The sequence below is a fragment of the Oreochromis niloticus genome, linkage group LG4 (genome assembly GCF_001858045.2).
Source record: "Oreochromis niloticus isolate F11D_XX linkage group LG4, O_niloticus_UMD_NMBU, whole genome shotgun sequence".
In the NCBI taxonomy this organism is placed as follows: domain Eukaryota; kingdom Metazoa; phylum Chordata; class Actinopteri; order Cichliformes; family Cichlidae; genus Oreochromis; species Oreochromis niloticus.
In genome coordinates this window covers 32,753,681-32,780,509 of record NC_031969.2, presented here as the reverse complement: position 1 = coordinate 32,780,509, position 26,829 = coordinate 32,753,681, and the positions used below count along the sequence as shown (strand labels likewise).

Genomic DNA, 26,829 nt, shown 5'->3' with positions numbered 1-26,829 from the left:
AAATTAATTGAAACCATGAGAAAGAAGGTGATGACTGAAAAATCATCTGAAAACAAGAAGCAACAATGGCAGGAAATTCATCCTGAACTAAGAAACAAGGAAGAAAAAATTATGTTACAGGATTAAAGGAGGACTCATGAAGAAGGACTGAAACTGTCTGAAACAAGCCGCTTTAGTTCCTGTCTCTTTATGAAAGTGGGCTTTCTTCTGATTGGCTGAGTTCTTGAAGGCCACTTACGGGCAGCACACAGAGTATGTGAGCTCTATTGTGTCTCTATTGTGGCTGTTTGCCGTTGGTGACTATAAAATAAAATCAAACAATAGGAGTCAGTTACTGAGGCCTCATTATTTGAAACTCTGACAGCGTAACACTAGAATCGGGAAAAGCAGATAAGCCTTCCCAGCATACGTCTTTAACAGAACAACATTCCTGTAAATCTGTGGAAAACAGGAATGCTGATATAAAGTTCAAATGTGCACGAGGATCCAGGATGTCTTTGGGGGTTTTATTTAAGGAAGCATCTTCTGTGACTCACCCAGAGATTATAAAGGGCCAAACATCTGCTCTGTGAATGAAACCAATTAATTTCCATGCTTCATTTATCTGCAGTGACAGTGGGACTGGCACACTGGGGACTGTGAACAATAAGCCTGCAGCCCAGTCAGGAATAAACTGGTTAAACTGGATGAGGTTTCCCAAAATCAACAAATGAACAGGAAGTGTTTCAGAATGAGTGAAACACTGAAGTTTCCACTGAGCCCATCATGTTGTGTCAAAAGTGTTTCCCTCCGCACATCTTTATCTTAAACCATGGATGAAATTTGGAAACAGAAATATCAGACTGAGTCACCGAGAACATGAACTGAACTGAAACTCACACATACAAAATAATATCAAATTCAAATTTATTTGTCACATGCACAATCATACACAGTATGACATGCAGTGAAATGTTGCTGTGCAATGCCCGACCACAAAACTACAGTAAAAATTCACAGAAAAACGGAATAAAGTTACATAATAGATAAGAGGTGAACATCAAAGGTCTAAACAATGTACAGAATAAATAAAGAATTTAACCTAAGAAGTAAAGTCTGAACTAAAAATAAAAGTTCAAATGTGCAAGGAGAGAAAATGATAACTGTGAAACAAACAAGCTCACCATCCATAACACAGAAACAGAGGCTGAAAAGAGTTCAGACAATGGAACGAATGACAGCAAGCTTGCAACTGAAGATGGATATCTCCTACCAGAGACGGAACTGTGTGACTAGATACTTGGCTGAGTGAACAAGAACAAGAATTTATAAAGCTATAACTCTTCCCCATGACATGTTATTGCATTAATCTGGGTCTGTTTTGTTTTTTATTGTTTGGCTTCTTTGTGTGTGTGTGTGTGTGTGTGTGTGTGTGTGTGTGTGTGTGTGTGTGTGTGTGTGTGTTTTCTAAATGGTCTTATGTCAGAGAATGTTAATGTTGCTTGTTTGGTTGTTTATTAGCACAATAATTACTAAATAAAAAGTTCCAAAAAATAAAATAAAATGTGCAAATAAACAGTTTACAGAATAACGAGTTACATTATTGTAAAGAAAACTGGTGTAGCTGAAATCCAAATAACTGACGGGAGAATTATTTTTCTAAAAGTAAGGGAGGCAGAGGCGTAGCACAGGGATCTGAGCCATTGTGAGTCCCCTTTACTTTATCGGTCCACATCTCTATACAGCAGTCTGTTCATATTAGTGTGCTCCAGGTATTTCTTTGATGAAAATGTTCGAGGTGGTGGGGTAGTCTTCATCACCTGATGTGATCCCTCCTCTTCTTCGATTCCTCTGCCCATGTGCGATCCTCCGAGCAGAGATGTCGTTTCCAGGAACAACCACAGTTCCACAGGGTCGCTCGTCGAGTCCTCGATGAAGAGCGGTGAATGGAGCTAAAGGGTTAAAATAACTGTTCACACCTGTGTTTCCATCCATCCATCTTCTTCTGCTTATCCAACAAAGCGATGTCATCGAGCGAGAGGCAGGACACACCCACGACAGGTCACCAACTTATAATGGCATCATTTCTCCCACCTTTGTCTTCCTAACTCCTTCCGGAGCCTTTTAGCATATAGACAGATAGAACTTCATTCAGAACTTCGGGTAGTTCCTCTGGGAAATATTTATCTGTACAGTTAAAGTGATCTGGAATAAGTCCTAAAATTTTTCCCAAATGTTTTTAGGGATGTTGAAACTCCAGACCCGGGACATGATTACCGAAACTTCCCTCCAAGAAGATGAGAATACGTGCCCGTGATCTGCCAGAACTTCTCCACACTCTCGTTAGTCTAGATTTCTATGTAAGCGTTATAAAGACGAGCAGGCAGCTGTAGATGATGACTGTACTTTCCAGGCAGATTGCCCAACATCCTCAGGTACCGCAATGTCCAGTTTATTTTCCCGTCGTTGTTTTATGGAGTCAGTGTTGACCTCAGTGGTGTACGGTCTGCTTATTAACCCATTTATCTTACCAGAATGGTACGCATCAGTAAATATGTGAGGAATGTGTCTTATACATGTTTATAAGGTTGGAAACCTGCAGTCAACAACTGAAGTCACTTGGACGAGTGACGAAACGTTTCTCCCACTGAAAATGCTACGTCCAGATGAACAGAATCAACCTTTTGTGATACCTCTTTAAGATTTGAATCCTTTTGCAGAAATAAACTCAAGATTGTATCAAGTATCTGAAAAAATCCAGTTTTTACAGTCCAAATGTTTGATTGACAGGCACATTTGGAACAAGTGTGCTTTAAGAAAAAAGGATGTAAAAAGAAGATGCCTGAGGGTGCATGTACAGTACAGCAAGTACATGCTGATAAATAAAGTGTAGGCAGAACAAACAAGTTTACATGTGACTTTCTACCTCAATAATGGTAGAGAGGACAGCTTTTGTACCCCTGAGCTATCGGAAGAGCGTTGGGCTTCATCCAGTTAATGTTGATCATTGTCCTTGCAGTCTTCAACAAAATATGTAAAACACAGCCCTCGCTAAGAGACGTGAAGGGTCATTTATGTTTCACCAAGATGTCTGCAGTTTGGGGCTGTAACAGAATAATGTGGGTTTGATCTCCAACCACACCACAACCTAGCATTTATTATTACTCTGTTGTGTGTAACAAGCCCTCTGTGTGGCTTCTCTTCATCATATACACGTGTAGATTTCTAAGAACAGGTATTAAACTCTTGTGGGTTAAAATCCATCTTTTTGCTTTACTTCACTTATTGTATCGATTTGTTCCCCCAGCTGACTTTAATATTATTACATTTAACATGGCCTTTGTCTGAACTGCTCCTGGGTCCTTTTCAGTTTTTAGTGTCTTTAAGTATCATTTCTGTGTATATATTAAATCAGATTTTATAATTATGTATTGTATAAAACTTGTAAAACACAGCGCCGTCGCCTGTATTTTTTCTAGTCTATCCTCTTTCAGTTTAACTTAGAGCAGAATGACCAGGCTGCGTCTCAGGAGGAGATGATGTGACCCTCCATTTAAGTACAAAAAAAAAAATCTGGAAACTACTTCAACTGAAAATGATTAAAAAGTTCACAAAATCTTCTGAAGATGATGACCGGCATGTTTTCCTTCCTTGAACATTTTGCAGCCGAGAGCGCTGAGTCAGTCGATTCAAAGCTGTGCCAAGTTAAAAGTGGACGAGCAACAGCGACGGGTTGATCCAGGCGTGAAAGGACAGTGAAAAACAAACTGACAGTACCAGGAGTCTTTGAGGTGGAAAAAAAATGTCTGACACTGATCCAACATTTCTGAGAACTGGAATTGCTTCATCTGTTTTCATCGAATCCAAGTTCTCCTGAAATCAGCTGATGCCTCTGAAACTATCAGCCTGGAGCGTTTAGTGATCCAGTTTTCTCAAAGCATCACAGTGAAAAAGAACCACAGAAGAACAAGTTACTTGGTCAACACTTTCATTTGGAAAAGCAGCACGAGCACGATACAAAAACACCAATAATAAATAGTAAAAAGTTCTTAAACACAGCTGTAGAGCCGGGGCTTCATTTACATCGCACACTGGCCATGATCAGAATGAGCTGGCATCAGCGGGCAGGTGTGGCATCTGTGCCTCTTGATCCCGAACGCTCTCAGCGGTCGTACGTCGCTCACTGACCCTGGCGAACATCAGGAGGAGGTGCGCGTTCATCAGCAGGGATCAAAACACCGGTAACGGCTCTGAATCTGCTCGCTTTGAGCACACGTTTCTCTGAAAATCCCGCAAATTTGTGAAATTCTGGACAGATAGTGACGCCAGCTGATGATCTTTATTCAAATCTGAGACATAAATATTTTGAGCTGGGAATCATGCAAAGCTACTCTGACAGGGTGAAAGCGTGGCGCTGGAACAGAGCGGTGTCCGGTGATGATCCCGGAGAGTCGGGCAGATATAAAATCGGATCGATTAAAATGTCGATTTGAAGCTTGTTTTGGTAAACGACGCCCCGCTGAGCAGACAGTGTGGATGAATCACGACAGCTAACACTAACACAGGGAGAGTCACATGTCAAACAAGGAGTGATATAAAAGGTGAGGGGGTGGGCTGTGTCCGGTACGGACACCTGTGCACACATTGGTCGTCATGGCGAGCAGCCGTGGTCTAATAGGGACGGCCCCGCCGCTCCTGCCTGCGGTCGCCCCTGGAAACCAAACACAAAGACATAAAACATCAGAGCAGTTTCCAGCCAACGGTCGAGTTTCTCCAAGTCAACACAAACCACAGCAGCACTGCTGAACTTGGACTTCAACGGGTCAATACTCAGACTAAGAAATAAATAAATGATTTCAAAATCAACAAAACAGATTTTTAAATGAAATTAATTTTAAAAAATCTGATCAGTGGGACCAAATCTTACCCTCTGAAACCTGTTTCTCGTGTATTTACAGTCAAAACACTCCAAATCAGGCTAAAAGTGCCCGTGGGACTGACAGCTGGCACATCTGGAAAGGCTCCATCAGTGCTGAACGGTACAAACAGGCTTCAGAGCAGCATGTGCTCCATGCAAAAGAAGAGAGGAACCTGCAGACTGGGAAACAGGAGCCTGTCCCAACTGTTCAAATGCAAAATGAGCTCAGATTTTATTTAAATGGTTCATTTCACTTTGAACATCTGCTGTGTTTTCAATGTTCTGCTGTGAGTAAAATGAGAGTTTATGATAGATGACGTCTGTTTTCCCACGTGTGTGTGTCTATATATATTTAAAGCAGTTCTCCAGCTGTCTGTCCTACGTGCAGGTGTTTGCAGGTGTTGTTGACTCCACTGATACTGGAAACATCTGTGAGGCCGGGAGTTAACTGTCATGATTACTCATCGATTTCCAAATGAATAACCATAAAACACTTGACGTACGCAGCACGCCGCTTCACAGAGTGGCCGTCCATCTTGTTGCTCACCTCACGTCCATCTTGCCGGGGCCGAATCCTCCCCGCTCGCCTCCACGGCCTCCTCTGAAGCCTCCGCCGCCACGGTCGCTGCCACGGCCCCTGAAGCCACCCCGATCAAACCCCCCTCTGCGGTCTCCGCCTCCTCCATAACCTCCTGCCAGGAAACAAATGAGGTGAGCGGGAATGCATGACTCACATAACTGAAATGTTTCTCTGCTGTACAAATACAGGTGATTACAGGAAACCAGAGTAAACCACTACAGAGCGGAAAGATTCCTTCATAAACCGCACTCCGTTTGTTAAGATTTAATTCAATAATTAATTAAATTTCCATAATTACTAATTCAATATCTGCAATCTTTTACTCTAATGTAAACCTACAGAAAAGTAAAATATGCTGAAATATTAACCTCACAGCTACAAGTTTATCCTCCGGAGAGGTCTTAAACATTCACAGGTCACCCTGTTCTTCTTCTTCCCTTCTTCATCTTAGATAAACTATGAATTATGAAATTCCCCTTTTTCAAATATCACTAGTTACATTTAGAACTCAGATCAGAAGGTCAGAGCGTGGCCAGGCTGCTCAGATCCTACCATCAGAGTTTTAACGGTTCCTCGTTCTTTGTTGAATCAAGAAGCTCCTAAACTTTGGAGCAGCTTCCCTCGGCTGAATCTGCAGCTTGTTTTAAACGACTGCTAAAAACTCTTTTTTTTAAAAATAGGTTAGCTTTTCTCTAACCATTCGTGCATCACAGAATACATTTGTATGCGTCAACCGGCAGCTGCAGGTTGTTTCAGTTGCTCCTGCTTTTTTCTCCTTACTCAGTATTTTTACATAATTTCTTTAAGGATTAATAAAGTACTCTGATTCTTGCTGTGTGTGTGTTTGAGCACATAAGTCTGACTGTGTGTCTGCGTGTTACAAAGTTATCATAACTACGCAATCGCACAGTACAAGTCGATCATCCTGATGCAGATGATGAAACGTAGTCGCCAGAGTCTGCCAGGATGTGCTCATCATTAAAATCATGACGAGAAAACTTTAAAATTACCAAATGTAAACTTGTTTTCAAGTCACAAACACACCACTTCCAAATGTAACAACTACTGGAATTAGAAGACATTTTTGTCCTGCAGCCGCCTCGTGTGGAGATCAGTTATCTCAGGGAGGAGTTTACGTCATCTGAATCCTCATTCTTTGTGCTTTTGTAATCTGACTAACTTTTCTTTCCAGAAATGACGATAAGCAGCTACGCGCCACTGCAAGCATGTGTTCTTCAGCCACATTTATGAAATAGTTCAAGATTATCTCACCAACATGACCTACGTGAGATAAATACTGATGCTCACGCATGTTCACTTGTTCAGGCCTCCGTCATCGCTCATTTCAACCATCAGTAGAGCTCAGAGAGTAGACTCAGTAGATTTTATATCATCAAACAATGACATGAAATAAAAGGTGATTTAATCTACAGCCTGCCCATCTATCACATATCTAACTGCAGAAAGAAATACATAAAAAATAAAAATGAGCAGACACATGTCTGTGTGCTCTTCTCTTTGATCAGGTAAACTACAGGTGTGCTGTTGATTTCAACAAATCAGTTTCAGGTTGAACCTGAATGTTGTGGCTAAACCACAGAAAGCTCCCACAGCTAAACACACAAGCATTAGAAGTGTACACAGAGCACATCCTGAAAGCAGCCGAGACAAAGGCTTTAGGACGAACTCCAGAAAAACAAACCAGCCGGCCGGGCGAACGTCGGGGTCAGAGGGCACGCTGTCAGCTTCTGTTTCAGTCAGACTGAAAACAAACACTTAGAACGACTGAACAACACAAAAGATAACAACATGTTCAGCTTTCTCACTCCATAATAAAAGTCTGCACGTGCTCTTTTTGTTCGTGATCTGATCGATGTGATCACATTTCTGTTGTTCATCCTCTGAGTGTAAAACAACTGAGGCACGAACTGAAACTGTGATATTACAGGAAACATCAGTCTGAGACTCGCAGACAGTGATACCCAAACAGCGCCTCACTTAAAAACCAGCTGATCGAACAGCGTTTGGTCGGCAGGAAGTAAAGTTACCTCCACGTGACTGTTGGCGTTTTCTCTTAATTCTCTTCTTCTGTACTATCTTCCTCCCCTCCCCACAACCGGCCGCCCCTCCCTGAGCCTTCTCTCTTGAGGTTTCTTCCTGTTAAAAGGGAGTTTCTCCTTCCCACTGTCACCAAAGCGCTTGTTCACAGGTGGTCATATGACTGTTGGCGTTTTCTCGGTTTCTTTGTATTATTGTAGGGTCTACCTCAAACAATAAAGCGCCTTGAGAGAACCATTATTGTGATTCATATAAATAACAGTGAATGGAATTTAACTGAAGTGAACTTTTAGGGTATCGTGAAAGTTATTTCAAAACTGTGATCTGTGACAGGAAGTCAGGTCAGTTCACTTGGAAAATTCTGCTTCCGCTGTTTGGCGTTCGTGACAGCGTGGATGAAGCAGAAACAGTAACAACTACACACTTTAATAATAACTACATGTATTTTTATTTATTTAATGCATGTTTTGACCTTAACCCTTTAAGACCTACCATAGAACAAAGTCCGCCAGAGCTTATCTTTACATTTTACATGCTGTAGTGCCATTTGTGGGAGCATTTCAAGTTGCTATACATCAATACAACCGTTACAGCCCAAATTTTAATAATATATATGCATTAAGTCCATAATAACTACATAAATTGCAAAAAAGTGCAATAAACTACAAAAATTGAAAATGTTTTTTGTTTTGTTTTTTACATATATTTCTACTTAGAGAAATTTTAGAGGCTTATCCCTCAAAACTGTAAATACAAAAAAGTTGCACAAAATAGTTTCTAACAACAGGAAACTTATTTTGAGTGTCTTCATAGTTTTATTTTGTTTTATTTTTGAGATACACTAATTTTTATATACTGCAGGAAAAACAAAAAAAATATATTATAATGCAAATTTGCAAAGAAAACAGCATGTGCATCAAAATAAATGTCCAGCAGTGCAATTTGACTTCTAAGCATCCCAGAAACTATTCAGAAAACCATAAAGTCAAACATGACTTTTAAAAACACCAGTACAGGCTTATAAGGCCCCAAAGGTAAAAAACTAAATTTTCCATGAAAATGACATCACTTCCGGTTTCAGGCAAGTAATGGTGGACATGCGATAGCTCGCACTGACGTCTATTCCAACATAGGAAGTGTTATGAACAGCTGATCGGATCGGCAAAGCGCGTTTCTGGAATATAATGTTTTTGTTGCTGCAAGCGCTTTTTATGCTATTTTTGCAAAGCTATGTGTGAAAGGAAACCGTGAGTTAGGACAAGCTGATGGCATAAGATGTAAGTACAACTCCTCCGGTTTCATATGCAAAATAAATTATTGTGCTAGCTTACGTGGTTGCAGTTCTGCAGGGATTTAGAAATAGTTACGCAAAACAGAGCGTGCCCGCTCCGACCGGTTAAACACGTAAAGCCTTTTTTTAAGTAAACTCTGTGAGTCAACAAATGTTCACCTATTTATTTATTTTTTTCTAATATTTATCCACGTGTATCTAACCTCGCTCCATGGGGGGCATCCCACCAGCATCTTCAGCTTTCGGAGCTTTGCACTGGTTACACTCGTTACGCCAGGAGAAGTTCAAGTTCCCACAGTTACTGAAGAGAAGAAAGGATGACTTTAGAAAAAATGTTATATGTTGTTAACAGATCCGTAAAAAGATTACTACATTAAAAAAAGGTAAGACTGAGCAAAACTAAAAAATCTGGCATCATGTTTTAAGCAATCATTGTACAAGATGTTTTTGTTGTGTTTTTAATTCCAATTTATTGTCATAGAGGAGTCATCAAAACTCACGGGTTTGAACACTTCCAATCTCCGGCTCGCTGCTGCCCTCCTCCACCACTGGCACCACCTCCTCCCCCTCCATTGCCACCGTTGCCTCCTGGGAAACCTCCACCTCGACCGCCTCCAAACCCTCCACGGCCCATCGGACCTGCACAGAAGAAAACGCCACAGCATCTGTCAGCGGGACACGCGACTGATGGTTCAGTGCGAGGCTGAAGCTTTTTAATTCGCTGCAAACAGTAAACGAGCATTTTTGTTACAGCACGAGACTCAAAGTTCACCTGTGAAGCGCACCGTGTGGTACGACTGCTGTTTACAAGGTTATAATTTTTCACTTTATAAAAATAAAGTAAAAAGAAAGTGACTCGCCTCCTCGCCCTCGACCTCCCCTCATGCCTCCTCGGCCTCCAAAGTCAGCTCTGCGTGTGGCAAAGGACACCTTGATTGGGTTTCCATTGAAGTCTTTACCTGGAGTGAAGCGATGAATACCAAAGGATCAGATATGAGGTATGAAATCAATGCTCATTTCTAGCTCCATATTCTTGGACTTTCCAACAGTAGCGTTGCATGAGTTACACTTCAACATAATCCTTATTTGTCTTATACTTTAGCAGTCAGTTCCATCAAAGCCTAGTTTCCAGATACAAACTGAATAAAACCACTTAAACCACCAATAGAAACTCAAACAGTGGGGAAGCCAAAGCTCAGAGTTAATAACTCACCATCGAACCACTCGATGGCAGCTTTAGCTGAGGGGGGGTCATCGAAGGAGACCGTGGCCTCCCCCTTCAGCTTCCCCGTCTCTCTGTCTGTGTACAGGTTGATCATGGGCAGGCCTGTCTTCTTGTTTACCTAAGAGGACAGAAGAAAAAGGATGAAAGTCCATGGACCAGAACTGTGAAACAGCACAACAGTTCAGGTGCTGTGTGTTACCATGGAAATCAGACTAAAGGATAGAAATTAATTTAGATTCCAAATGATGAAATTCTTCGTCTTTTTCTGAAGTGCAACATAAGATTTTATGATGAGCCAACACGATCAGGGAACCAAGAAAGAAAACATTCCAGGTTTTGTTAAACTTCATAATCACGGTCAAGCCGAAGCTACTTTACCTTTTTAACCAGTCATTAAAGCCATCTATACATGACATATCCAGATAAATGCTTTATTTATTACTGACCAAACACAAATCAATATGTTACCTTAATGATCCCAATCTGCTTAAAAAAGTCAGCCACTGATTCAACAGTGTAGTCGTCTCCCAGGCCTTGCACAAAGATGGTGTTGTTATCAGAATTATCCTGGTCCTGCACTGTTAGAAAATCATATAAAGTGATGTAATTCAAGCAGTAACAATGGTGTAAAGCAGGGGTGTTCTTGAGAGCTACTGTCCTGGAGCTTTTACATGCATCTCTACTCCAACACAGGCGAATAAAATTGTTGAATTACCTCTGCAGCATGCCATCAAATTTGGCAAAGGCCTGGCAACAAGCCTTTAATTTGATTCAGGGGTTTCGGAACAAGGACGCATCTAAAAGCTGCAGGACTGCAGCTCTCGAGGACGGGGAACTACCAAAAGGGTTAATTCTCTAGAAGTGTCTCTAAAAGTACTCAGTAAATGTTTATCGGAAGAAAACAAAAACAAAGTGAAAAATGTCTGCCAATTATAAAGCCAAGAGAACCATGTCTTGGTAAATTCTTGGCATAGGAGGAAATATTTGTAGTCGTTGCTTCTGAATTTATTGGCTTTAGTACATCTCTCAGACTGACATCACACCAACGACTGAAAAATGTCCTGAGTTTTGGCTTTTGTTGGTAGCTGAACAAAGAAAACAGGAAACACTTACTGAAGCCGGGTCCTGGTTCTCTTGGTCCTTAAGGACAAAAACAAACAGATGTTAGGTGTGGAAAAGGTCAGCTGTTACATCACACACAAACAATGGTCTAACTAATAGTTAATTCATTTCATGCACACCTCATCCCCACAGGTATATCCAGCACTACTATCAAACTCTCTTTAGGTTTATCTGTCTAAATGTTTTTCCTGTCTCGGCTCATTCGCTTCACCGTTATCATTATCTCACTCCACTGAGGTCAGCGAGTGGCTCCAAGTCCCAGGAACAAGTGTAAAAAAACATAACTCCCCACATTATTGAGATACTGCCTTGTAGCTATTGCTGTGCATTGGCTTTGGTCCTTTTCTTCTCCAACGAGAACACGCAGACTCTTTGGAAAGAGCCTTATAGGTGGTTTGTTTACATGTTGGTTTTTTTAAGAATTGCTGCAGTCATGTTGAAGCGTTTTCTTTAACACCAACATTACAGAATCATTGAACCAGTCAAACACACTGAAACACAATTGTTTTAATTTCTATGGAACAGCCCTACATGTAATTAATTGATCCCATTGGATACTTCAGTTTTCCCACAGCTCAACAAAGGATTCTTGCAAACTGCTCAAACATGTCCTGGGAACACGAACGCCACGTTTGCCATTCTGACAATTGAACCCGCTCAGAAAACCATCTTCACCTGTGCAGGTTTTCAGACATTACCTCAAACACCTTACGAAGCGCTTCAGTGCATCAGGTCCCGTCACTTTTCTGAAAGGAAATTGGGCTCAATGCTCCCTCTTTAAAGAAACAGGACTGGTTATCGGACACCGAAGGCAAACCGCCTGCAGGAGCAGATCTGCTCGTGTCCATATGGGCTTTTTTTAATATATTGTTCTAGTCTGTGACTGTGCAAACAAGGAGAACCAGTCTTTGGACACAACTCACTGAGGAAACCAAAATAGAAAATCAATTTTTAAACAACATCTGATCCGTAACTAACATGAGCAGGCATCAGTGTCCCAAGCTAAAAATCAAGATTTCAGTTTCCAGTTTATTTTTCACTGAGCTCATTTTCAACTATCTTTGACGTTAAACAACTATAGGTTAGGGTGGAGCATCTGGCATTGACTCCCTGAGAATTTATAATCAGGAAACTAGACACCACCCTCTCCACAATTATATCAGTAGTCGCAGATAGCTGAACTTTTATTGGCTGGATGGAAAACCTTAAGTTAATGCCCAACCCTAACAGGGCTCAATGACTTTATGCCCTTTTATTTCTTTCAATAATTCAAATACAAACATTTTTTTCTATTACATCTGTTCCACATAAGCACAATAAAAACTTTATATTGCAGCTAAACTGAAGATTTTTCATTAGAAACCATGCGCCCTTGTTGGTTTTTGTGATGTTTGTGTTGTTGTGGAGACGTCCCACTCCAGCAATGAGAAAACTGGAAGAATCAGAACGGACCAAAACCAGAAACCTGAATATGAGCATCTATTCTCAGATGCAATGGTGAGAATTGAGATATGGACTTTCCTACGCTAAACACATAACCAGTAATTATTTTAATTATACTAAAGCACGCCCACCTTTCTATATGATCAACCCACATCTGAGGGTGAGACTAAGCATTCGTGCCTCTTGTTCTATTGTTCCAAATGGATTCCAAAGTTTTCTGCAGAAAGGCCGGCAGACGTTGGTATTCGATCCCATCCACACTGAGGACGGTGCAGAATCAGAGCCTGGGAGATTAAACCCTACGATAAACTACTCAACAATCTTTAAAGAAAGTTCGGGTTAAGTAATTATGTATTAGATTACTACAGCCCTTCTACAACAGGGTCTCACCATTTGCAGGAATCCCGGTCACATCTCCAAGTAGTTTGGGCAAACAAGGCCAAGCCCTACTGAAACAATCAAAAAAGGTGCTGTAACGTCAATCTAATGGTCAGGATTTAAAACAAACAAACAAACTCACTCATCCTAGAAGCAAGTCTTGCCAAAATTATTTTGAAGTTCCTATCTGAATAAATAAGAGCCCTAACTTTTCCAAAAAAAATAGTATTACCAATTGAATTATTCAAAAGGTTTTATAAGTCTGACCACAGATTGATGTTTGAAAAGCTTCTTGATTGGCTCAGTCCAGAGTAGTGATACAGTCAACACTCTGATTGGCTCTATGGTGGGAGGGGTGGCCCACCGCCATATCTGACCATCCAGAAGGCTCCCACAGATTTCTGTTCAGAATTATTTGAACCTCCTCCTGCAATGTTTTTGTAATAGCCCCCGAATCACAGAATCACCAGTAAAACCAGTAACGAATGACTAGAAATGTGAAAACTTTTCATACTTTCAGGTTCAGCTGATTTAAAGCAGATAATTGATGGGCAGAACGTCCGGCATCTTTGCAGTTACCCAGAGATTTTTGCAAGGGATTCTTTGAACGCAGTTTTGCTCTCACAATGTCTCTAATGAAAACTTCACAATTTTCAATCAGCGTACTTTTGCTTTTTCTGCAGCTGTTATGCTGCCTCCCAATCCTGCTGGCCTTGGAGTGGTAATCTTTGAATGACACCAATACAGACACAGTGGCTATGCGGGGTAAACACCATTTATTGCTAGAACCTTGTTGTGCGTGCTGCCTGTAAATTTTAACTAAAATAATTTGGGAATTTAAATAAAGCCCACATTTATATAAACTCTCCAATCCGTATCATTTTGTGCTTCTTATGAGCAGGATTGTAAACAACTGAAAACATTTCCTTCAAGAAATATTGTCCAAACAGTTTGGAAAGCTTGAAAAAAAGATGATGACTGGACTTCTTTGGGTTTGTGAAGACGTTTCACCTCTCATCCAAAAGGCTTCTTCAGTTCCCACTACTGACCATTGCAGTGCTCACAGTGGGCATAGATGGCCTCTTTCAAACCAACGTTCATCTTGGTCTAAAATGTAAAATTTGACATTCTCAAAAGGTACCCCACTGTGGGTTAAGTACCTGGGACTCTCCAGCTCTTGTTTCTAGAACTGAAGGGAGTTTCACCTCCTGGATGGGAGGTGAAACGTCTTTGCAAACCCAAAGAAGTCCAGTCACCTTCTTTTCGAGTTCTCAAAACTACCGTGACTGGATGACTGAGAATATACTCAGACATGTAGAAGAACTACAGTGGAATGCATCAAGTTACCGCCATTACTACTTAATCTCTTTACGATCACAAAAGAACAAAAGCAAAACCCTCTTCAGCCTGAATGAGCATATTCTCGGATGCAGTGGTAAGAATTTAGATATGGACTTTCCTACTGTAAACAAATAACTTGCAATTACTTTAACAAAGCAAAAGCATGCCCGCCTTTCTATATGATCAACCCAGATCTGAGGGTGTGACTAAGCATTCATGCCTCTTGTTCTATTGTTCCAAATGGATTCCAAAGTTGCAACTGAACCAAGAATTTTCAGTTTTCATCACCGTGAGTTCCAGAGTCAGTGTCATGTGAAAAAAATTCCCAGTGTGTGCAACCCAACCAGTTTTTACCTTTCAACCGTGTTTGGTGGAAAGTACAACAGAATCAAAACATCCATCAACAGGTCTTCAAGCCAAGCCTTAAAAACCATTAATGTCATTTCATGCATTTAACGCGCTTTGTCACATTTGCACAACACGATAAATTAAGCAACACTTATCTCACTTCAGTCACTGAGTTTGTCACCATCCACACTTCAAATTCAAACACCAAGTGCCAGAGGAGCAGTGGAAGGGCTAATGATGCAGTTTTAACTCCCTCCGATGGACATTTCAAGTCAAACACACAAAACACGATGGGTGTTATTATCTGTACAGTCATGCTAGAGACAGTATACATTAAAACTCTTAACATTAGCCTGACCTTCACTGTTAAATAGTTGATTTTTCTTCAGTTTTTCAGACAGAATCAAGTTTTATTCCCCAAGCCACATTTGAAGTACCAGAGTTTGAGCTTACTCCCTTTTAGCTTTGACACACCTTTTCACTCAAGTGTTGAAGTTTTTTGTCACTTACCACCAAACTTATTGAATCCTCCACGATCGCCCATTCTGATGAAGAGGAAGAGAAAACGACACGCATTGAAGGCTGGAGCTGACAGCGATTTCTCTCAATGGGCTGAGGTTAACCTTCACTCTCACAGCGTCTTTGCTAAACCCACCCCTCTTCGCTGGCATTGTCCAAATGTACTCCTTACTGCATGTTGATATAACCCATGGACAAGAGGCCAGTGTACAAACCCTGTTAGCTGAAATTTGCATTTCTGACCCAGAAGGTGTAAAAACTTTCAAGTTCCATTTATTTCATCATAAGAGAATTAACAAACCCAAACATCAGAGCTCTGATCCCTTAGTGGGTGCTGTTTGTTTGTTTTTTTAAAGGTCTCGGAAAAATTTTATTCACTCAACACAGGGTGTCTACAGGTATGAACGAGTTGAATTTAGGACCTTCAGACCTTAAAGATTCCACTTTGAGTAACACAAAAGTGAAAACACACTGACACCAGGTCAAAGCGAACAGTCAGGTCAAATTTTCATTTGTTTTTATTCCCGAGTCTGAACAACACGGCACAGACTGCTCTATCAGCATTTTCAGCCACAGGCTTTAACAGCCAAAAGTATTTTTATTCTTGTTCACGTGTGCTTGACCTTCTTTTCTTTTCGATTATTGAGCAGGTTGGACAGCAGGGCCTTCTGCATCTCTACCGTGCTCAGGCCTGAGGCTGGGTCTCACTGGGCTTTAACTTAAACTACTTATGTATTTTTATCCTGAGATAAAACAGTTACTGTCTGCAATGCTTTTTACACAAAATAAAGCTAAAAATTATACTTTGAAACAATTTAAAAGGGTAAAATTATCCATGAGATGCATGCCATTCTAAACTGCATTATATAAATAAAACCGAACTGAATGAGGCACAATTTTTTCACCCAGCGTGTGAAAGTACTTTGATATTTATACCTTTCTATAAAACTAAGCCGGTTAGAACACTCCAGTGGAAAAGCGTGTAGCAAACCCAACCCCACCCGTTTTCTCTTCAGCTGATATCTTTCCACTTATCTTCACTGATTCAAGCAGACCAAACCATCAGCTGCTATTCACCAAGTAGATTACACATCATTTGATGCTCTCTCGCAGGTACAGCGTCGGCTTCTAAAAATTGATGCGGTCACATTGTTGTTACCTAATTATGCAGAGGAGGCCAAAATAGCAGCTTTGTGTCTTGGAAACTGTCTCAGTGACATGATTTTAAAATGTTTGAGACCCACTTAACTGAATTCAAGAAAATGTCATTCTTCTTTAGGGGTTTTTAGAGTTTCAAGTCTTTTTAAGGACCCGTAGACACCCTGTCTTTACACAAATTGCAGCAATTCCCAAGTGTTTGAGACTTTTCTCCAAAATGACTGATTAGTATTTAAGTAATATATCCTTGAGTTATTAGAAGACTATTAAATCTGTAGACTTCCCCATAATGTGATTTTCCAAATGACAGCTTAAGAGCAGAAAGCCAGCCTGGAGAGAAGGTAAAGCCTAGGAGAAGATTCAAAGAGTGATTAAAGCAGAGTATGGTACAGTAAACCTGCAAGGGCTGGTGGGGAAGGTGGTGGTAACAGGTGAAAAAGGCAGGTGATGGTGATATACTGAGGTGTGTTAGTTTGTAGGCAGAGTGAAGGTCACACTTTATTCTATAGAAACATTTCAGACACAAGCAAAGACGAAAAACTCGCCGTACAGAGTTTAAGTCTGCGTACAGAAGTTTACGAGCAAGGCTCGCTGGGTTCCTTACATACATTTAATGCACAGTAGTGTCATTTTAAAGCCAATCTGTCTTTCCTGGAGATTACATTTCCACCTTTCTTTGTCTACTTGGGTAATTATTTTATACCTTTTATAAACGGCACATAGAGTCGCTTCAGAAAGTTTCAGCAGGGATGTTACTGGTTTAAACATCTAACTAGCCGTGCACATTCTGAGTATTCAGATTGGCACATTTTTGTGTTGAAGTTGAACCCATGGTGAAGGGAAACCATGGTCTTGGAGATTTGCTGGACAGGCAGTACCAGTCTTTGCAGTAAAGACAGAGCTGAGTGCGAAGGTAAAACTGTCGATTTTCTGATACCGATCTACGTTTCTGCTTTCGCCTGAGGGTCCTGACCAAACCAATAAGATTAAGGATACGTGGTGGAAATGAACCTACTCTGACAGCTGTCTGGGCTCTCAGGCTCTCCTTGAGAGATGGGCTCAGAGTAGAACCAACGGCCCTCCAATTTAAAAGGAGTCAGGTGATCCCGACACCTCCTGTGTGAGCTGAGGAGGCCCAGTCACAAATCCAGGACATGCTAGAGAGATTATATCTCTTAGCTGGCTTCAGAAAACCTTAGTGTTCCCCCATGACAACAAGGTGGTGACGGGGGGGGGCATCTTTGGTTAGATGGCCGGTCAATGACTTGGACCAAGTAAGTAGCAGAAAATAGATGGATGGACAAAGTATTAATTACAAATAAAAAATGTATTTTAAAACAAAAAGAGTGCAAAGGGTCTGAATACTTTCTGAAGCAACTGTATACTTTATTATTTATAACTGAATGGCATTTTTGAACTACAGATGTGGCACAACACACATACCATTATCTTTCTTTGACATGTTCATCCATCGTAAAACTGATAATACCCCAAAGTCATTTGTAAACCCGCACATGGATTTATCAGCTGATTAGTTCTCACTGTGGCGAATATCAAGATGACCCAGTGTGGAAGGAGATGTACAGGAAGTACACGATGGATGAGAAAATACACAATGGAATGGGAAACTAGTTTATCTGAGTCCAGCTATAACATCATGAGGTCACAAAGAAGAAAACGAGAGACTACGTAACCTCGTAAGAAGAACAAAAACATCAACTTACTGGTTTATGCTTCACAGCTTCAAGCATTCAGTGCTGATGTTCTTTGTTCTGTACATTTAATTCATTGGCTTTACAAAGCTTTGCTCCAACCCATTATCCATTTCTGCTGTTTTAATCCAGCTTCACCCAAAACCACTGAGGCCTCTGCAAGTATTCAGACCTCTGGGTAATAACACCAATTACCCGTGGCCGTGCACTTTTCTTTTGTGCATTAGCCTTATTACAGCCTTTATCAGCATCCTGCTAGTGCACCTGTAACTTTTACTAACACGTAGTTTTCCCAGTGTCAGTGCTGGATCAGAGCTGAGAGAATAACCAACAACAATTCACAGTGATGTGTAATGAATGAATGATATTGAATTCAGTTTTTCCTGAGCTGTTTGGAATTTTTATGGTTGTGGTTTCTGATTTGTATCATAGCTGAGCCTTCGTTTTTACATTTGCATCTTTTCTTTTCCAAGGTTTGAACAGATGAATCGAGTCAGTGGTATTAAGACAATCATTCTATTGAAAATGAACAATCTAAATCACATCCCAGCATCTTCAGTGTGTCCCATACTTTAGGGTTATCCTAACCCTAAAAAAACCCTAACACATCCATGCAAGACTACAGCCTCATCGGCATTCATAGACAATTCCTTTGCTTTTATTTTGAAAGTGCTGGCACTGTAAACATAGCCATGCTCGCGTTTTCACAGTTGATAGTTCGATGGCCGCATCACTACTGTGTGTCACCATCATTCTGGAGTTAGAGCTGGACAGACTTGAACAAGCTTGGAGTACATTTGACTCCACCTCCGCCTGACTCCACCCTCTTGGACTGCAGCTGGTGAGAGTTCTTGTTTTGTTTTGTTTTTTTAAACGGAGGTCCACACTAACCAGATTCTGCCACGACGCCGAGCTCACTGAGGCATCAGAGCCGGAGACGAGACGAAGTTCAGCCACATGATGAGGATCTTATTGAAGAGGCAGCTGATAATAGCTTCCTTATTTATTGTCTCAAGCTGTATCTTTATTATTTATGAATTTGTTTTGGAATGCACAGGTGTGCCACCTGTTGTGCATAATGGCACAAAACACTGAATGAACCCTGTCAGACGTTATAGCTCCATAGAAATAATATCAATACTTTTATAATGAACAAATATTACATATATTGGCAGTATGTGAGATTTATTTCATCCTCTCTGATCAGATAGCACCGATCATTCTGTTGTGTTTGCACTGACTAAGCAGAACAGGAAACAGTACTTTCAACCCATGTTGGATGCCACAGGTTTCCCTTTTTTGTAGTTAACAAAACCTCTGAGTGAAGCGCAGATTTTCAAAATAAATTAAACCGAGTTTGGCTGCAGTGTTGTTTTTGTGTTCTGGCTGTGAACCTCTCATCATTTTTGGCTTACTGATCCATTCTTGACCAAATTTTTTTTGTTTGTTTTTAACTTCATCACACTGTCAGGCAGGTCTGCACAGAGTCAACCGGACCACAACGCAAACCACCATGAACCAAGAAAACCCAGCTGAGTGGACGTCCTCTGTTTTAAAGGACGAGCTGATATCACAGCACAGATGTTTGCTTTTAAAACTTTTGCCTTTGTGCTCTTAATGTGTAAAAAACACCTGCAGGCAGATGAAATAAGCCTGTTTAAGGTCCCACTTTCTCCTCGCTGCCTCCACCTTCTGTCTTCAAAGATGAGTTTAATTCACCTGTTCTTATGAGTACTGTAATGTTTCAGAACACACTGCTTTTTTGTGGCTATTTCATGTTTTTTTTTTTTATTTGGTGGTAAGGTGGTCCAGCAGCCTCAGAGCAGCAGGGTCTGGGTTTGAATCCGTTTTATCGTCTGAGGAGTCTGCAGAGGTGATTCACAGCTTTGGCTCTTTCACTTTTCAACCACAAGTCAACTCACTGGACCTTTAGCAATGTGGTCTTCAGCATTTTTTGGGCTGGGTGGAGAGGTGCTCCACGGGATCTCTCACAGCACTGAGGATTACATACTCTTACAAGCAGGTGAGGTCAGAGGTGTAAATATGGATCACTACTTCTTTTTTTTCACAGGAAAAAAAAGAAGTAGTGCGGCTCCATGTAAACCCAGATGGGTGGAGACATTAAGATGTAGCACAGCCCTGAGCTTCTGTGACTCATAAGTCAATGATTGATAGCACCTACCCCATGCCCCCTCTTCCTCTTGGACCACCTCGGCCGCCTCGGTCAAAGCCACGATCGTATCCGCCACCACCGCGGCCTCCAAATCCACCTCCACCGCGGCCCCTGCCCCCACGGCCTTCCTGACCTCCGTAACCTCCATCAGGACCACCGTACCCTCCGCCTCCTCCTCCACTTATCGGCGGGCTATCGCCTCCATATCCTGAGAGAAAGTTCCAACCTCAGCAGACCAAACACTGATGTGCTTTCAATCAGTAATCAACAACTAAACAACCCCTCACCGCCACTCTGCCCGTACTGGCTCTGCTGGCTGTAGCTCGGCGGAGGAGGGGTGTTGTAGCTCGGCGGCTGGTTGTAGTGACCTCCTCCGTGCTGAGACGGTTGTGGGTGGCTCCCGCTGCCCCATAGTTACCACTAGGCTGCCCTCCACTGCTGCCGTAACCGCCTCCGCTCGCTCCGCTGCTCGGTGGCTGGTAGGCGGGAGCTGGCGAGTTGCCTTCATAGCTGTTAGAAAACAGGAAGTTTTAAAGAGTACAAAGCAACATGGCAGCTCACATATCAGAGACTCAAACTGCAGCTGCTCAATTATGGTGAAAACCTTAATCCTGATTATTTTGTTCAATGCTGTAATCTCAATCATTCACTTGGCGGCTACTCATTAGCCTTTTACATCTAAGGGCCAAAAATGATTTGACTGTAAATGAACAAACATTTACTAAACTTGAACATGTCTGAATGTCCTCAAAATGAACATAATGAAAATGAAAACATGTTTGGCCTCTGCAGTAACAGAGGGGTAAAGAGAAGTTCAGGTGGCAGCGGACACGTGCACGTCAACACACCTGAGCTAATTAAAAAGAGGCTTTGTATGATGAAATTAGCTAAAAGGGTCACCGTCTTCAAGTCCACGCTGGCTTCAAAGGACGTGTACCTGACAATCAGCAGAGAGCTGAGTTCGCCACAGAGGAAGTTTGCACCTATAACTGGAGCGCCCCCTGCTGTACTCACATGAAACTGCAGTACAGGCTGTTGAGCATCAAGCATGGTCGCCTTTTTTAAAGTTTTATTTTCTGAATGTTTGAGGCTGGATTTAAACTAGTTCAGCCTCTAGGCTGACCTATAATATAATGAAAAACAGAGCACCTGCTTTATTAGGATTAGTATCATAGAGATAAGTACTGAATTACTGAGACTGAGCTCGGCTTATGTTGTACTTTATACTGGGGACCAGTATGAACATTTGATTTTTATTACAGGAGCTGTGTTCTGACCACCATCAAACAACAAAAACTAACTGCACTCCAAAATTATTTAAAACTAAAGACAAATGCGGCCTTTAAATTATTTTTTTTTTGACTGCTTCTATGAAGGTTCGCTAAAGTAGTCGACCTGCCTCCATCTCCTGCTATCCCAGCATCCTCCTCTCTCACACATGCTGTCTGCATGTCCTCATGGAACAAAATATAAATGAAAATGAAGTCCAGTCCAAACTTCCGCAGGTAACGTCAGTGAGGTTTGTGGTTGCTCCTAAACACTACCCCTGTGGAGACGGGGCTGAAATCAGTGAATTAAAGGCGAGGTGAACGTGAGCGTACCCTGCAGAGGATGGAGGAGGAGGCTGCTGCTGCTGGCTGTACCCGGAGAATGACGACTGCTGGCTGTAGTTCATGCTGGACGGCTGGTTGCTGCTGTTATAGCCTCCGGAGCTGTAGGACTGACTTGAGTGACCATACCCACCACCGCCACCGCCCTGGTTGGAGGATGGAGACCCGTATCCACCTGGGAAAAGGAAACTGATTCAGAGGTGACTGGAAAACAGTGACTGTGGATTTGGGCGGACGCTGGGGCTTCCTCTACCTGACTGAGGATGGCCGTAGCCGCTATAGCCTCCCTGATTGTAGGAGCTGGAGCTGCTGTCCGCGCTCTGGTTGTAGCCTCCGTAGCCCTGCTGGCCGTAACCCGGGCCAGACGACTGACCGTAGCCCTGGCTAGCACCGCCACCTCCACCATAGGATGGATAGCTGCACACACCAACCAAGAATACACCATTTCAAATCTACTTTTTATCATTCACTTACAAAACAAAATTATTTCCACGGTTAAATGCAAGGACTTACTTTTCTTGTTTTAACCCAAATTCAGAATCTAAATGTATTTTTCTGGACGAGTATTAATAATGACAGAAACCTTCATGAATGAATAAAGACATGATTTACATAACTCACCCCTGGCTAGGTGTTTGGGAATAATCTGAGGAGAAAAAGCAGAGAGGGTTAATATTGAAGATAATTTTAATGATAGCAATCAAACATCCAAACAGTGTCAGACATAATCTATAAAACTCAAACTCAACAGTAACTATATAAGACAGATTTTAATGGTAATTATTAAATTAATAAACTATATTCTATCTGTAAAAGCCCTTTTTAAGAAGGCCAGCTTTTTATCATCCAGAAATGAAAAACAGCAATACTTAGGCTCAGTTTTCATGACATGCACTAAAACTTATTCTCTTTCAGTCTGGGAGTAGATTTAATCCATGTCCGGGAGATCTGTCCAAACCGAACATAATTAACAAAAACAGACGGATTTAAAGTGTTTCAGATTTCCAACACTGTGAAACTATTTATGAATACATTAAACACCACATCAGACACCAAATCCACTGAATTCAAATTTGTCAGATCTGTCTGAAATCTTACTTTTAAGATTATGCTTAAAACTTTTGTTTTTTGACGTAGTTAGGACTGGATCGGGGGACCCTGAACCGACAGGCTTCCCATGACGCATTTCTTCTTCATTCACACCACTCTGCATTTTATCATTTGTTATTATTCATCTCTGCTCTCTTACCCCCAGCTCGGTGTTATGGACGAGCCTTGAGGGTCCTGAGCCGCCCAGTCAAGTCACTGTGCAGCTGTATCCTAATGACACACGTCAGCCGTAAGTTACACTAAATCACATGATAATGGTAAATGGCCTGTATTTGTATAGCGCTTTACACATCCAGTCATCCACCCATTCACGCACATCACACACTGGTGATGGCAAGCTACGTTGTAGCCACAGCCACCCTGGGGCGCACTGACAGAGGCGAGGCTGCCGAACACTGGCGCCACCGGGCCCTCTGGCCACCACCAGTAACGGCAACGGGTGAAGTGTCTTGCCCAAGGACACAACAACCGAGACTGTCAGAACCGGGGCTCGAACCAGCAACCTTCCGATTACAAGGCGAACTCCCAACTTTTGAGCCACGATCGCCCCGTGAAAAACATAAACACCCTTATCACTGATAAGCTACTGCAGTGCAGCTCAGTTTAATGATTCGGTTTACAGCAGTTTAGAGCTTCCTGTGCAGGTCAGAAGTATCTCTGTGTCTCATCTGTGTGTGCAGTGAGCTTTAAAACATGACCCTGCATGAAAATGGCAACACAAATGGAAAAGTGACGAGGATATTGTACCCTAGTGTGTGTGTTGTGAGTTCAGTGATCCAATCAAACACAGATACAGTCGCACTTTTATAACTCTAAACTTTGAGTGTCCTGTGCCTATATGTTTGGAAATATGTACACCTGTTTATTTATTCTGTTTTGTGTTTTTCTGGAATAGCAAAGTCCTCCCTGTTAAAGTCGGTTACCCTCCAGTTCAAACACCCAGCCTGCTGCTCCCTGCCCTCAGCCCCATCAGGCAGATGGCTGCCCCTCCCTGATCCTGGTTGTAACGCAGGGTTCTTCTTGTTAACAGGACCTTTCCTCACAGGGAGCCATGTGACTGTTCTGTGTTGTCGCAGGCTCTTTACCTCACAGTATTAATAATCCAGCCCACAGATGCCAAAAAATGAATAAGGAAATGTCTTTCATTATTTTGTGTTGAGTTGGATGTCCGGTGTAGGTAGGTGAGCTGGTTTTTGCTCGGTCTCCGCTCTGATGTGCTTTTAATAAACCGAGGCCAGAGGTTAAAGCAGCGGATCGGCAAAGGGGAGCGGTTTCCCTGCTCGAGACCGCAGTGAGCCACCAGAAACTGGGTCAGCAGCAAAACCGGGCTAACGGCGAGCTAACCGGACCGGACCGGAGCAGGCACCGGTATTACTCAGTTAACCTAAGCTAGGCGGTGAGGCGTCCTGCAGCCGGACAAACGGTGGCGTAAGGCCTGCATGAATTAAATGTGAGGATGGACGCCACGCCCCCAGAGAGCCATTTAAACTTCAGCTAGCCGCTAGCTGTCCTCTGTTCACCGGCAGGTGAAGGTGATGCTATCTTTAGCTAACCGCTTCCGACGCCCAGACACCGGACAGATTTACCAGTTTCTCTTACCGTTAGACGCCATTTACACGGAGACAGCGCCGCTTCAGCCTTTCTCTCGGTCAAACAGCGGGTCGTTGGATGATTAAACCGAAGAAGAGGACGAATCGACACGAAGCTCGACCCACTAGCGCTGCCGTCTTCAGCTGCTGTTCCTCCGCCGGCCGCCAGGGGGAGCGCAGCAGTATCGATGCTGTTTAGTTTTATATCGGGTGGGAAATGGTGCATCAGCTTTTTTTTTCTTTTTTTTTTAAATGAACTTTATTTAGAACAATAACAATGACAAGCTCAAAGAGACAAGCGACATATTGAATCATTCAGAACAGAATCGCACCTCCGTTTTCTTTTCTCCCAATCAGAGGAATACACATCATTGCCACAGTGCAGTTGGTACACCACAATGAAATCAATGAAATCGACAATGACTGAAAGTAAACATACATACATACATATGCAAACACACACATTTATACACACACGTCTACATAATAATAATAATAATAATAATATAATAAAAATGAATAACCAATACAAAAATTAAATAAATAAATAAATAACAATAAAAAAGAATAAAAAAAAATGAAAAACAAGGAACAGAAATAAAGGAGACAAGGGGGATCATAAAATCTCTAAAAGTGAGGTTCCATAAACAAGACACATAACTTAAATAAGGGGCTAAGAAAAATCAAACTCTTCTAAAAATCTATGCAATTTGATTGCTTGGGGCTTATTTATTAGCTTCAGAGATTTACGGAACAGGGAGAGTTCGTTTTTAAGAGCAGCCCATGAAGGGGGGGATTTAGCATATCAGCATTTATGAATGTAATACTTTGTTATAATAATGAGATTGTTAACTAAAAACTCACTATTTTTGTCCTTAAGGATTACTCCAATTTGAATATTTTGAAAAGACCAAAAATCAATATTTCCATACTGGGACAATATCAGGACATGGAGGGATTTCCATAAGTTCTGGATTGTCACACACCCATAAAACATGTGCTCTGTTGTTTCCGAAGTTGTTTTACAAATATAACAGTTGTCTAACACAAATTTAAATCTGTCTCTCATAAATTCATTGGAGGGGTAAATAGTTTTTTGTAGTTCTAAAATGGACTTCTTTAAATTTGGGGGGAATTGGAAATTTTAAATATTTGGTTCTGATCAACGAGATCTCAGATTTGTTATAATCTTTAAAATGGTAAATGGCCTGTATTTATATAGCGCCTTCTAGTCCCTAAGGACCCCAAAGCGCTTTACATATCCAGTCATTCACCCATTCACACACACATTCACACACTGGTGATAGCAAGCTACGTTAAAGATGAGTGTATGTTTTGTCCTACCTGGATATAAGATGTTAACCAAATACCTCCTCAGAAACTGATTATTGCATTTTTCATTAACCAAGTCAAGACCATCTAATTTAATTTTATGTAAATTTGGAGTCGGTATATTTGAAAAATTGTTCTTTATCGTATTGACTAGGACTATTGGGATATTCTGTGAAACCTTTTTGTACAGCTCGAACGAGCAACTCATGTCATATTTCTCATTAAACCTGTTTAATTCAAGTGTATCTCCATTTTCATCCATTATATATGTCACAGACCAAATTTGTTTTGTCATTCTTCCACAAACATAGATTTCCCCCGATTCAATATCACCCTATTATTCCACAATGGAACGTTGTGGGGACTAAAGTTATGTTTAAACATTAATTTCCAATTTAACAAAACTTGTTGATGAAATTTGGAGAGTTTTATGGGCAGTTTAGAAATTTCAAAATCACATACTAAAAGGAATTGGATCCCCTCAGCTTTGTTGAAAATATGAGATGGTATCAAAAACCAGATCTCATTATCATTTTTTAAAAAAGATCGGAGCCAATTAATCTTTAAGATGCCATTCATTATTTCAAAATCGATTGCTTTTAAACCCCCCTCTTCATAGTCTTTTATCAAGTCCCTGTTACTGATATAATGATGTTTATTTTTCCATATGAAATTAAAATTCAGCTTATTGATGTCTTTTATAATCCTTGGTGGGATGGCTAGGGAATAAACTGGATAGATTAATCTGGACAAAGATTCAACCTTGGTCAACATTATCCTGCCGACCAAAGTTAAATCTCTCTGTAGCCAATGGTTTAGGGGTTTTTTTGCATTTGTCAGTTGTATTCTGAATATTCTTTTCTTCGCTATCAGCCATGCATTTAGTTAGCCAAATTCCAAGATATTTGATTTCATTTTTGACACGTATATTGTACAAAGAAGA

General features: G+C 41.4%; 1 protein-coding gene across 1 annotated transcript; it reads right to left on the bottom strand.

Annotated features, from left to right (window-relative positions):
• Positions 1–3,950: 3,950 nt before the first annotated feature.
• On the bottom strand, positions 3,951–24,577 carry fus (FUS RNA binding protein). The gene is made up of 15 exons (XM_025906662.1): positions 24,565–24,577; positions 22,477–22,501; positions 22,109–22,272; positions 21,847–22,030; positions 20,533–20,660; positions 20,255–20,453; positions 15,194–15,228; positions 11,165–11,191; positions 10,520–10,629; positions 10,040–10,169; positions 9,687–9,785; positions 9,327–9,465; positions 9,030–9,127; positions 5,445–5,589; positions 3,951–4,690 (listed from the first exon to the last, which is right to left on the bottom strand). Exons 1-15 carry the CDS (start codon positions 24,575–24,577, stop codon positions 4,651–4,653), a joined length of 1,536 nt encoding a protein of 511 aa, XP_025762447.1. The 3' UTR covers positions 3,951–4,650.
• Positions 24,578–26,829: the final 2,252 nt, after the last annotated feature.